This window comes from Petromyzon marinus, chromosome 4 (genome assembly GCF_048934315.1).
Source record: "Petromyzon marinus isolate PM22_M1 ecotype Great Lakes invasive population chromosome 4, UKy_Petmar_22M1.pri1.0, whole genome shotgun sequence".
NCBI classification, from domain to species: domain Eukaryota; kingdom Metazoa; phylum Chordata; class Hyperoartia; order Petromyzontiformes; family Petromyzontidae; genus Petromyzon; species Petromyzon marinus.
The window spans coordinates 18856777-18868804 of NC_133670.1; the positions used below are offsets into that span (position 1 = coordinate 18856777).

The window sequence follows — 12028 nt, forward strand, 5'->3', positions numbered from 1 at the left end:
AGTGGTATTCACTGCTTCAAGGCACTGTACATTGCAGAATACACATTTTGTTCTTGGACAGCGAGACAAGAGCCAGCTTTCTCGTGATCATTCCTGTGGCTCCAGCTTCATCATCAGATGGGGGCAGGTGATCCTGCCTCTTCATCTGCATAAATCCACTACCGCACCTCTGATTAGCACGTTTGGCTACGTATGGTGCAAAAGAAGTTCAACATACATACATGAGGCCTCAATCAACAAGTTATTCAACCATGTCTGGTGTTTGTATTTATTAAAATGTGAACCTATAACCACATGCATTTTTGTACATTTCAAGACACTCTTTTCTTCCAGAAATGTTTGCTAGGGGCGCAACACCTGATTTTATTATAGTTCGCTTTAAGTAATTTCAAGTTAAGTAGCATTTCTCATGAATGCATCCCTTATGTATAGCGGGGGATTACTGGACTTCATATGCATGAACATATTTCAAGATAACGTAAAGTGAAATATATATTCAAAAATAATGATACTGGACATTTCTCGAGTTTAATTAATTTACTTTTAAATGCAAGTTACCCTTTGCCCAGTCACTTACTGTTGAACTTTTATGATCGCACTAAGATGCATACATTCTTTACGCATATAAATGTTATACATTTAAAAACACAAAGGTGTAAATAACAATTCGGCAAAATGCGTGTTATGTTTATTAAAAAGTTCGTCTTGTGGCAATTACAACTGGCAGCAAATGAGAAATCCTCTCTGGTGCGGTTGAGAAATGCGTGTTAAGCCCCATCTCCAGTGACAGTGTCTGAGTAGTTGAATGTCACCAGTTTGTTGTCAGCGCCACCACTCAGCAGCATCTGAGGAACACGAGGTAAGCATGATCAGAGGGCTGCCGCCACACATGGAGAGATAAATGCAGTTGCAAACAAAACAACGGACATTCATCAAATTAAATTGTATTGTAAAATGTGATTTGGTTTGTGCTAGACGTACATTATTTTCAGCCCATTCCACACACAATATCTTCTCTTCATGTGCTGCCATGTCGTATAGGGGAGCCTTGGGGCTGAAAAACAATGCAGTATTGCCGATTATAACACTTGTCCACACGGCACGTATTTCATGACACCTTTGACAAGGTGTTTTCTATCAGAGAATCTAAAAGTTAATGTAAAATCAACAAGGTGTGTTAATAAACTCATAACAGCAGCGCTGGTACAAAAATGGTTGTGCACACGTTTTCAAAATGTAATTTGTCCATGAACAATCCAGAAAAGGGGGGGGAAAAAGTGGATTGGCCACATTCTCAGAGATGAAAGCTGGATGCCTGAACTTCTGGAAGGGTATTTTAAAAGAGGCCCAGAGGCAGAAACATAAAAAAATATTTCTTGATAACTTTAAGTAAAGGGGTCATGACAGTGATATGAAGAAAGCTCGATATCAAACAGGATGGAGAGCATTGTGTTAAATGACCTACCACTTGTCAGAGGACTGATGAAGAGAAAACGTGTCCGTGCTGCACCACTCATCACCGCTGGGTGTGACATACCTCCTAGTGTCCCACAGCTTGACCATCTTGTCAATAGCGCCCGAGATGAGCTGCTTGTCATTGTGAGGAGACCACTTGACACTCGTCACCCAGCCCGTGTGAGAGGTGAGCGACAGCTGTACCAAGGAACCACCTGGAAAACGAGACGAAGAGAAGTATTCATCTTCTTGGTTCTTTCGCTAAAGTCACGAAGAATGGGAATAAAATAAGACAATCAAATTCTCACGACGTTTCGGCCACAACACAAGTGGCCTTCTTCAGGTGAAGAGACAGGTCTGTCCGGAAGACAGAGCTTGAATGAACGCTATCATGCATGGAACGCGTCTATTAAGCCGTGTGGGCGGAGTTAAAATATGAATTTGCATGTTACCAGCATCACCTCCGGAGAGGAGGAGGGAGGGGGCTGGGAACACAGGCAGAGAGGAAACAAGAAAAGGGGCAAGTGCAACAGCCAAGGTGCGCTGTTGTGTCCTGAGTTGCCTTATGACTATGCTGTAAACTGGACGACTACATAATACAATATTATACCTTACAATCTAAACTACATGGTATAACATCATATCATAGACAAATTCCACCTTTGAATTATACAATGCGTTACTTTACACTACCCTATACTTTAGATTATAAACTATTAGACTTGTGATATTACACTGTCTTATTCTATGAACCCAACTATATACCACACTGATGTATATTCATTATGCAATTACGATGCTATATATTGCCTTATGAGTTATGTTAAACATTACAATGTTATACTATTATTGTCTTATTTTATTATTTTATTCCCATTCTACGTGACTTTACCGAAAGAACCAAGCAGATGAATCCTTACAGTCACGAAAGCTTTAAATCGAAGAGAAGTATCTAAAACACTGCGGCCTCCCTATCCACCTCTCTTCACTGCCTCACAGACTAGGCGGTCGTCTCGCGCCTGTATAATGGATAAATCAGCATCCAGAAGTGTATAGAAAAGTTTAACATAGTGAAAGCTAAGGTGATGCCCCAACTGTTGGTGGCGAGTCTTCAAATATCACAAAGGTATTTAGTGCAAGAGAGAAAAACAATTACATATATTTTATGTGCGCACATCATGTTGTTTTCTTATTCTGAGAGGTGCAACTCAACATTACAATAATGTTCAACAGTGGAAGCATTGCTGAACATACGTGACTTTACCATTGAGATGTATTTTATTTTCTACCTACGTAACTTTACGGAAAGAACCAAAGAGTATGGATCCCTGCAGTCACGAAAACTTCAAATCTAAATGGAAGCAGCCTCCAAGTGGATGAGCACGACTCCACTCAAAGACAAGAATATACCGTGCCCAAAGCAATTACCTTTACTGCGTGGGTCCCAGATGCGAATGTGTCGGTCGGTGCTCCCAGACGCTATACGTTTACACAGAGGAGAGTAGGAGATGCTGTTTACCACTTTGTTTCCACCCTGCAAATAGTAAAAAAAACACAACACACCTTGTGTAAGTTCTCACCAACAAAATTTTTTGCACAAATTTCTATCACGCCCACTAATTCATTTTCAAGTCAAAATGAACTTCGAATGAAATGCTTGGCCAACTCACTAGCGAAGCTTTCTGCTCTCCAGTCTCGGCGTCCCAGAGTCTGATTGTGTGATCCCAGGAGGCACTGCAGATCTCCAAATCTTCCGACCACAAAACAGAGGACACGGCTTCGTTGTGACCCGATATCGTCATAATGGGTGTCTGCAAGGGGACACAAAAGGACACAGAAATGGAATGATTTGACTTGCGGTATTGAAATGCGACTGTGAAACGTTTGTATTACTCTAGAAGAGTAACTAGAGCGATCTAGCAGACACAGTAGTTAAACAAACCCGGGTGAGCCCCAGCTTTTCCATCTTCTGCTTCTTTTTTGGTCTTGCACTACTTCCTTCTTCTACCACATCCTCTTGGTCGTTTGGAACTTATAGAACACAAAGGAAAGAATGCAATGCATCTCATTCTTCGACAAGTAAAGTAGAAGCTGGATATAAGCACACCATTGAAATACTTCGTTCTGATATAAGCAAACACAACCTTACACTGATGGAAATAAAAAGGGAAAACTTGTATAAATATATATTACAAACACAAAACCGTCTTCCATGACCTACGGCCAACATGGACGAGGGATTATCTAGTGGAGGACCTTCCGCCAACGGTGGCGTGAGGAATTGCATGGCTGCACCTTTTTTAGACTTTTATATACATGTTTTCACTTCATAAAAAATCTTTATAAAATGTCTTACCTGCAGACCAAATTTTAATCATCTTGTCCCAGGAACCACTGCAAAACTGGGAAAATAAAATACATCAATATGACTTCATTTAAAAGTACAACTTCAGTTAAGACATTTAATATATCCAACTAGAGTTGGGCTATGTGATTATTAACATAATCGATCCCTGATTATTGGTTCCATTATTCAATTCGTCTGGTAAAAGGTTTAAATTCTGTTTCCACACATGATACTGGATAGATGAGGGGTGGAACTTGAAGATGTAGTTGTCATCATCATGCTGGGCATGGCCACCAATTTTGAAGGAGCCAAAGCAATTGACCACAAAAAAGTTGTCGACTTTAAGTTTTACTTAGTAAATCCAAATTTTGATTTAAAGCTTTCGTGACTGCAGGGATTCATATTCTTGGTTCTTTCGGTAAAGTCACGTAGAAGGGAAACAATAAAATAATAAAAATATAAAACAATAAAATTCTCACGACGTTTCGACTGCAACACAGGCAATCATCAGGTGTGAAAACCACAGCAAGAAAAATTTTCACAGCTGTGGTTTTCACACCTGATGATGATTGCTTGTGTTGCAGTCGAAACGTCGTGAGAATTTTATTGTTTATATTTTTATTATTTTATTGTTTCCCTTCTACTTGACTTTGGTAAATCCACTTAAACGTCCCCGCTCTAAATCTAACACATGATGTACAGAATGTATTTTATTGCATTAACCATTTCGCATTCTTAGCGGAAGATTACACGTTGATGCCTCCCGAGCGACAAGAGGTAGGTGTGCATGCGTCTCGGCTGGCCCGGTGATTATTAGCGTGGCGGCACCTTGGTGTACGTGTTGTTCACAGCGACGGCCTCCACGCTGCCTGCGTGTCCTCGGCAACAGTGACGAGGCTTCGCCTTGTTCCGCCGCACATTCCACTCCCAGATGATGGCCGTCTGGTCCTGGGAGGCCGTCAGCAGCAGACAGGATTCCTCGCCTGCGAACGCAGCAAAAAATGGGACTTTGTTTTTATCTTAACAGGTGACGATGATAACTTCGTGTGTTATTGAAAGGACTTGATGTGCACTCTTTTGTAAAGGCTACTCTGGGCAGATCAATGGTAAATAAACAATGGACGGGGGACAGCAGGAGAGCTCAGGGAAACTGCTTCACTTCAATATCCATCAGAGAAACAAAGACATTCGCGAATTTATTTTAACCAAAAATGAAAAGTGCACAAAGTAGCATGGAGAAATCCTTGCTTGGAAGCTATACTGAGATAGAAAGAAAAACATTGTACAGGGAACAAACACAAAACCAGAGACATAGCAGTAACATCACGAGAAAGGTGATGGCCGATGGACGTGACTCAGGATGGAATAGCAGCCAAAGGAGAAATTTAATCCAAGACAACCACCGAGGAAATGGAGTGATGAGATCAGTTTACGTATGGGAGTGAGGTTGATGGGTAGCAGCACTGGACTCTGATTGATGATCATCACTTTATATCAATGATTGAGGTATGAAAAGGAAAATACTGGCGTTGACAAGTCAACAATTAGCTTACAATGGCACTGCAATAAGAGTCAATTTGTAGTTGTTTTTGCATAATTGCATACAGACCTTTATTAATCCATTCAACGTCCTTCACCACCTCCGTGTGACCACTTAACGTCGTCAATGGCTTTCCATCAGTAGTCCAGACACGCCCCGTCTTATCGTAAGACCCCGACAGAATCCTGCAACGAAGCACACATATATTGCTCACTTCTCCCTTTCACAACACTATAAATACAACCAGAACATGTTATGTTTGTTCAACTATTTTACAGCCTTGTTTGCAAAAATTCCCATGTTCAGGTAAATTGCCACAAATATAACACTTAAGTGGACTTAACAAACAGATTTAATACGACAACAACAAAATCTGTGCTTCATGCCAACCTCATGAAAAAATATAAAACTTACCAGTCATCACATACTTTAACAGCACTGACCCAGTCATCATGCAAAATGCATTCCTCAGGCTGTGGTGCTGTGAACTTTTCAACATATTCAACTTCCACCACAGTTTCCTGAAACACAGAATATATGAACATATCAGCTTTCCAAGTCAATTGGCTGTACTTCCTTGGGACACGTAATAATTCTTAGTCACCTTAAATGGACCACAAGTTTCAATACTCAAGCGGGGAGTTTACTGGGTGGCCACAACTCCAGAATGAGGGTTCGTTGCAACTGAAGATTCACAAAGCTTATATGGAATACCCTATACTAAAATTTCACATTTTTGCAAGTTATTCTTGTGTATGGCAATATATGTGTGTGCTAAATGCCAATGTCAGGTTCTAATAAGCACGAGAGGGCTGCAGAAGAGAGTTTGTGTAGTTGTGTTATTGCACCATTGAAGGAGCGCAGACTACAGTGGTTTTCTATATGTCCATTGTTTGGGTTGCATGGTCACAATCGCACTGTGGCTTGTCTTTCATTTAACATTCATCAAGGAGGTGTGGGCATCGGTCTGTTCATCTTTTGATGTGGCTGGTGGTTACACCAGTGTCTTTGAAGAAAGACAAAAGCAGGCGATGCGATGTTTGGGTCTGGAATGCGCTGTAATAAATAGCATGTGGAAATATTTTCCTATTCTGACCATTAGCTTAATATGCAAGATCACTCATAAATGTTAAGCGAAAAGGATTTTTTTTTTATTTCTTCCAAATGTTAAATGGAAGTGATTGGTGACCCACGGTCTCCCTTTGCTCACCGTGGAGATGCCCTCCTGCTCCATGTGCTTGCCAAGGGTCATCCGCAAAAACTGCCCGCCGATGAGGAAGTCAAACTCCACATGCTTGTGTTCTCCTGCACCACGCGTTCGGATAACGTCAGCGATTCGCGAAGGGCAAATTAACAGTGCTTTGTGTAATTCATCTGTAGGAAGTGTCATCGTTGTGTGTCATGGGTTTCCACCAGCACCCCCCCCCGACCCCTTAATCGGATGGCATTAAGAGTTTGTGCACAAGAGCGTGTTGAAATCGTGACTTGAAATTGGGTTTATATTTAACCAGATGAGAACTAAAAAAAAAAAACACAAACCAGAATCGTGTCGCATGCTAAGCGAAACCGGTTCCAAAATGGCAAAAAGGAATAAAACAAAACGCCACGCAAGTAAATTTAAACTACTGCACGCATAAATACACGCATATTAAACAAGACGACATTGCCTCAAACATACATTGGCTTCGTCAAGGTACTTTAGAGTAGCATTAAGTTTGAGACGTGTGCGCGGAATTAAGGTAAGGTATTCGGTAAACGGGCTCGGATGTACAGCAGGCACACAAAATGTCATATGGAATGGAGTCGTTTGTATCCGCCTTGCGATTGTTGTTGGGCTCTTCGACTCACCTGCCTGGGCCTCCAGCAGCTTGTTGATGAGGTTGCTGAGGTCAGTGACCTCAGCCTGGGCCACCACCGAGAAGGGGACTGCATCCACCTCATACCTGCACCGTGACCAAAGGGCTTTTTTTTTAGGACACGAAAGCTATTCTAATCATTCACAACAAATAGTGGGGGCATTTTTCATATTCTTAGCTCTTTCGGTAAAGTCACGTTGAAGGGAATTGTTACTTAGCTCGCCTTATACGAGGTGGGCATCTATTGCACCTTTTGTGCCAGTAATAAAAACGAGTATATATGATCGGAGCGTGTTTGTTTGCACGTTTTGCCACAAGTAGGTCTGGTTAATGTCTTGCAAAATCTTATCTATTTGGCGTTTCAACATTTAACGCCTCTTTAATTGCCAGAAAGGGCAAAAACGTACTTTTAGATATCTTTATAAAAGTGGACACAATTCAGATCGCACAAACTAATCATTAGCTTCGCTGTGGACAATTTAAATTACAAAACGGAGTTGTAAGAGGTCTCCTTTCCACACTTGTTCCTCCGCATTAAAAATCTAAGTTTTTATTTTGTTTACACTTCTCACTCGGCCACGCACGGCCTTTCGGTGGAGTGCATTGTTTCACAACAGCATCGGTTCAACACAAAGCAAACTCTGGAACCCGTTTCTATCATTCAAGAAAACAGTTTTTCTTATTCACGTGTTATTCGTTGTGTCGTTCACATATTATTGGACTTGGAATGGATATTTTATAGCACATGGGGGGTGGGCAGTCATCACTCCTAACACAGCAAAACGACACCGGTACACTATGCAGTCCCTTTGATGACTATTCCTCCCTTAGATAATTAAAAACACGCCTGTGCCAACGATAGTCTGACTCGCTTATGGGGTGCAAGGGAGCACGTGGGAGTTGCTCCGTAACGCAATCGAGTTGTTGGTGGTTGAACGACAGATTTTAGTTGTTCGTACTCACTTTTTATTTTTCGTGACGAACCTCGCCTGCACCTGAGCCATTGCTCGCAAACAAACGAAGCGGCTCACGACGATCCGCTGCGGCCGGTACAACTCTGGCCGCCCGTAAATAAACGAGTGAGCGGTGGTGATTATGATGATAATGGCAATGAGTTTGGTGATTAGCGATACCACTCAACGCGCAGGCCGTGGCCGGCCACAATGTAGTTCACTCAACGATGGTACGCTAATAGATGTGTGAAACGTGTGTCAAGCAGCGATGATGACCCAAGTGATAGAGGAGGCGAGAGGGATGAGTGAGTCCGCCACACACGTGCTCGCCACGCTGCGAAGAGGGAGGCCGGCACTGAACAACCACCCCCACCACCACCACACCCCCATCCGCGTCATCACTGTGCGACCAGAGCAGCCACAAGCACGTGGACACTAGGGGGCAGCCACGTGTTGTAGTGTAACAAGGGTGAACACTAGGGGGCAGCCACGTGTAGTAGTGTAAGAAGAGTGGACACTAGGGGGCAGCCACGTGTAGTAGTGTAACAAGGGTGAACACTAGGGGCAGCCACGTGTAGTAGTGAAACAAGGGTGAACACTAGGGGCAGCCACGTGTAGTAGTGAAACAAGGGTGAACACTAGGGGCAGCCACGTGTTGTAGTGTAACAAGGGTGAACACTAGGGGGCAGCCACGTGTAGTAGTGTAAGAAGAGTGGACACTAGGGGGCAGCCACGTGTAGTAGTGTAACAAGGGTGAACACTAGGGGGCAGCCACGTGTAGTAGTGAAACAAGGGTGAACACTAGGGGGCAGCCACGTGTTGTAGTGTACAAGGGTGAACACTAGGGGGCAGCCACGTGTAGTAGTGAAACAAGGGTGAACACTAGGGGGCAGCCACGTGTAGTAGTGTAACAAGGGTGAACACTAGGGGGCAGCCACGTGTTGTAGTGTACAAGAGTGAACACTAGGGGGCAGCCACGTGTTGTAGTGTACAAGGGTGAACACTAGGGGAAGCCACGTGTAGTAGTGTAACAAGGGTGAACACTAGGGGGCAGCCACGTGTTGTAGTGTACAAGGGTGAACACTAGGGGGCAGCCACGTGTTGTAGTGTAACAAGAGTGGACACTAGGGGGCAGCCACGTGTTGTAGTGTACAAGGGTGAACACTAGGGGGCAGCCACGTGTTGTAGTGTACAAGAGTGAACACTAGGAGGCAGCCACGTGTTGTAGTGTACAAGGGTGAACACTACGGGGGCAGCCACGTGTTATAGTGTAACAAGGGTGGACACTAGGAGGCAGCCACGTGTTGTAGTGTAACAAGGGTGAACACTAGGGGGCAGCCACGTGTAGTAGTGTAAGAAGAGTGGACACTAGGGGGCAGCTACGTGTAGTAGTGTAACAAGGGTGAACACTAGGGGCAGCCACGTGTAGTAGTGAAACAAGGGTGAACACTAGGGGGCAGCCACGTGTAGTAGTGTAACAAGGGTGAACACTAGGGGGCAGCCACGTGTTGTAGTGTACAAGAGTGAACACTAGGGGGCAGCCACGTGTTGTAGTGTACAAGGGTGAACACTAGGGGAAGCCACGTGTAGTAGTGTAACAAGGGTGAACACTAGGGGGCAGCCACGTGTTGTAGTGTACAAGGGTGAACACTAGGGGGCAGCCACGTGTTGTAGTGTAACAAGAGTGGACACTAGGGGGCAGCCACGTGTTGTAGTGTACAAGGGTGAACACTAGGGGGCAGCCACGTGTTGTAGTGTACAAGAGTGAACACTAGGAGGCAGCCACGTGTTGTAGTGTACAAGGGTGAACACTACGGGGGCAGCCACGTGTTATAGTGTAACAAGGGTGGACACTAGGAGGCAGCCACGTGTTGTAGTGTAACAAGGGTGAACACTACGGGGGCAGCCACGTGTTGTAGTGTACAAGGGTGGACACTAGGGGACAGCCACGTGTTGTAGTGTAACAAGGGTGGACACTAGGGGGCAGCCACGTGTTGTAGTGTAACAAGGGTGAACACTAGGAGGCAGACACGTGTAGTAGTGTAACAAGAGTGAACACTAGGGGGCAGCCACGTGTTGTAGTGTAACAAGGGTGAACACTACGGGGGCAGCCACGTGTTGTAGTGTACAAGGGTGGACACTAGGGGACAGCCACGTGTTGTAGTGTAACAAGGGTGGACACTAGGGGGCAGCCACGTGTTGTAGTGTAACAAGGGTGAACACTAGGAGGCAGACACGTGTAGTAGTGTAACAAGAGTGAACACTAGGGGGCAGCCACGTGTTGTAGTGTAACAAGAGTGAACACTAGGGGGCAGCCACGTGTTGTAGTGTACAAGGGTGGACACTAGGGGACAGCCACGTGTTGTAGTGTACAAGAGTGAACACTAGGGGGCAGCCACGTGTTGTAGTGTAACAAGAGTGAACACTGGGGGCAGCCACGTGTTGTAGTGTAACAAGGGTGGACACTAGGGGGCAGCCACGTGTTGTAGTGTAACAAGGGTGAACACTAGGGGCAGCCACGTGTTGTAGTGTAACAAGAGTGAACACTAGGGGGCAGCCACGTGTAGTAGTGTAACAAGGGTGAACACTAGGAGGCAGCCACGTGTTGTAGTGTACAAGAGTGAACACTAGGAGGCAGCCACGTGTTGTAGTGTAACAAGAGTGAACACTAGGGGGCAGCCACGTGTTGTAGTGTAACAAGGGTGAACACTAGGAGGCAGCCACGTGTTGTAGTGTACAAGAGTGAACACTAGGAGGCAGCCACGTGTTGTAGTGTACAAGAGTGAACACTAGGGGCAGCCACGCGCAGTCCTATATTGTTCAAGGGTGGACACGAGACCACCAGGGACAGTCACGTATAATATTGGTTCGTTCTAAAGCCAGTTCGATGTTCTGTTGCATTGGCATAACACTCTTGAATCTTGATAGTTGATGTTTACTGAATTGAGCAGGGCCAAGAGAGAAACAGAAAGAGAAGCATGGATGGGGAAAACAGTAATTCTGTAGACCCAGCTCTCAGCACGGGTGGAGGAATCAATGAGTGAAGTTCATCGGAAATGTGCCATGAAAGTCGCGAAAGAAGAGTGATAAGGAGGCGACGTGACCGCCGTACGTTTGTAACAGGAGTGAATCAATGAGTGCTACATCATTCATCAGAAATCGACCTGCCAGCATCTGTAGAGAAGGCGCAGACATTGGCAGCTCCGGCCAACGCCTCCCCCCAAGTTGTCTGCTCTGTTGAGACTCTTTCCCCAGTGACGGAATCCTTAGAACAGCAGCAGTAGTTTCAGACATAACGTACTGGAACGTTAGTGGTGGCAGAGGGCAGTACTGCTGTAGTAAACGGGCCATATCCAGGTCATTCTGCATGTTGACGCAAGCCAGAATGTGCTGCAGCTGCAGATGATGGAGGGTTTAACGCTGCAGACGCATGCTCTGTAAAGGTTCTGGTTCAGGGCAATGCGTTGTGGTTGCATTTGTCAATCATATCAGATTGACGTGACACGATAAAAAGAAAGGGCTTTACAAGCATATCTAAAATATATATTGTTAAGTTCGATTTTAGGGGCCGTCCATAAATGACGTCACACGATTTTGGACGATTTTTGACCCCCCCAAAAATAAAACATGCTTCAAATCGCTTTAAACTATTGTTATTGTAGCGCGTATTTAATGTGGCGTTGCACTCTGATGTTGTAAGAGAAAACATTTATTGAAAAGTCTATTTAATTAAGTAGAACGTGTTGTCTATATTTATTTAAAGTTGCGCATTTTGATGTGACGTCAAATTTCTCAATCCCCCCCCCCCTCGTCACACATCGTCACAAATGTCTTACCCCCCCCCCCCCCTCTAGGTGCGTGACGTCATTTATGGACG

At 44.5% G+C, this 12028-nt stretch overlaps 1 protein-coding gene across 1 annotated transcript; it reads right to left on the reverse strand.

Annotated features, from left to right (window-relative positions):
* Positions 1-241: 241 nt before the first annotated feature.
* Positions 242-8534, reverse strand: WDR12 (WD repeat domain 12). Its single transcript, XM_032945768.2, has 13 exons — positions 8162-8534; positions 7191-7285; positions 6553-6647; positions 5757-5863; positions 5412-5527; positions 4631-4785; positions 3812-3857; positions 3398-3486; positions 3126-3266; positions 2884-2989; positions 1538-1670; positions 982-1054; positions 242-845 (listed from the first exon to the last, which is right to left on the reverse strand). Exons 1-13 carry the CDS (start codon positions 8200-8202, stop codon positions 768-770), a joined length of 1275 nt encoding a protein of 424 aa, XP_032801659.2. The 5' UTR covers positions 8203-8534; the 3' UTR covers positions 242-767.
* Positions 8535-12028: the final 3494 nt, after the last annotated feature.

Excerpts from the sequence above, each read along its gene's own strand:
- WDR12 (XM_032945768.2), bottom strand. The coding sequence starts at position 8,202 with ATGGCTCAGGTGCAGGCGAGGTTCGTCACGAAAAATAAAAA. Across the intron at positions 3,487-3,811 it reads GATTAAAATTTGGTCTGCAG|TTCCAAACGACCAAGAGGAT; the intron begins GTAAGACATTTT and ends GTGTTCTATAAG. Across the intron at positions 1,671-2,883 it reads CTGGGACCCACGCAGTAAAG|GTGGTTCCTTGGTACAGCTG; the intron begins GTAATTGCTTTG and ends CTCGTTTTCCAG.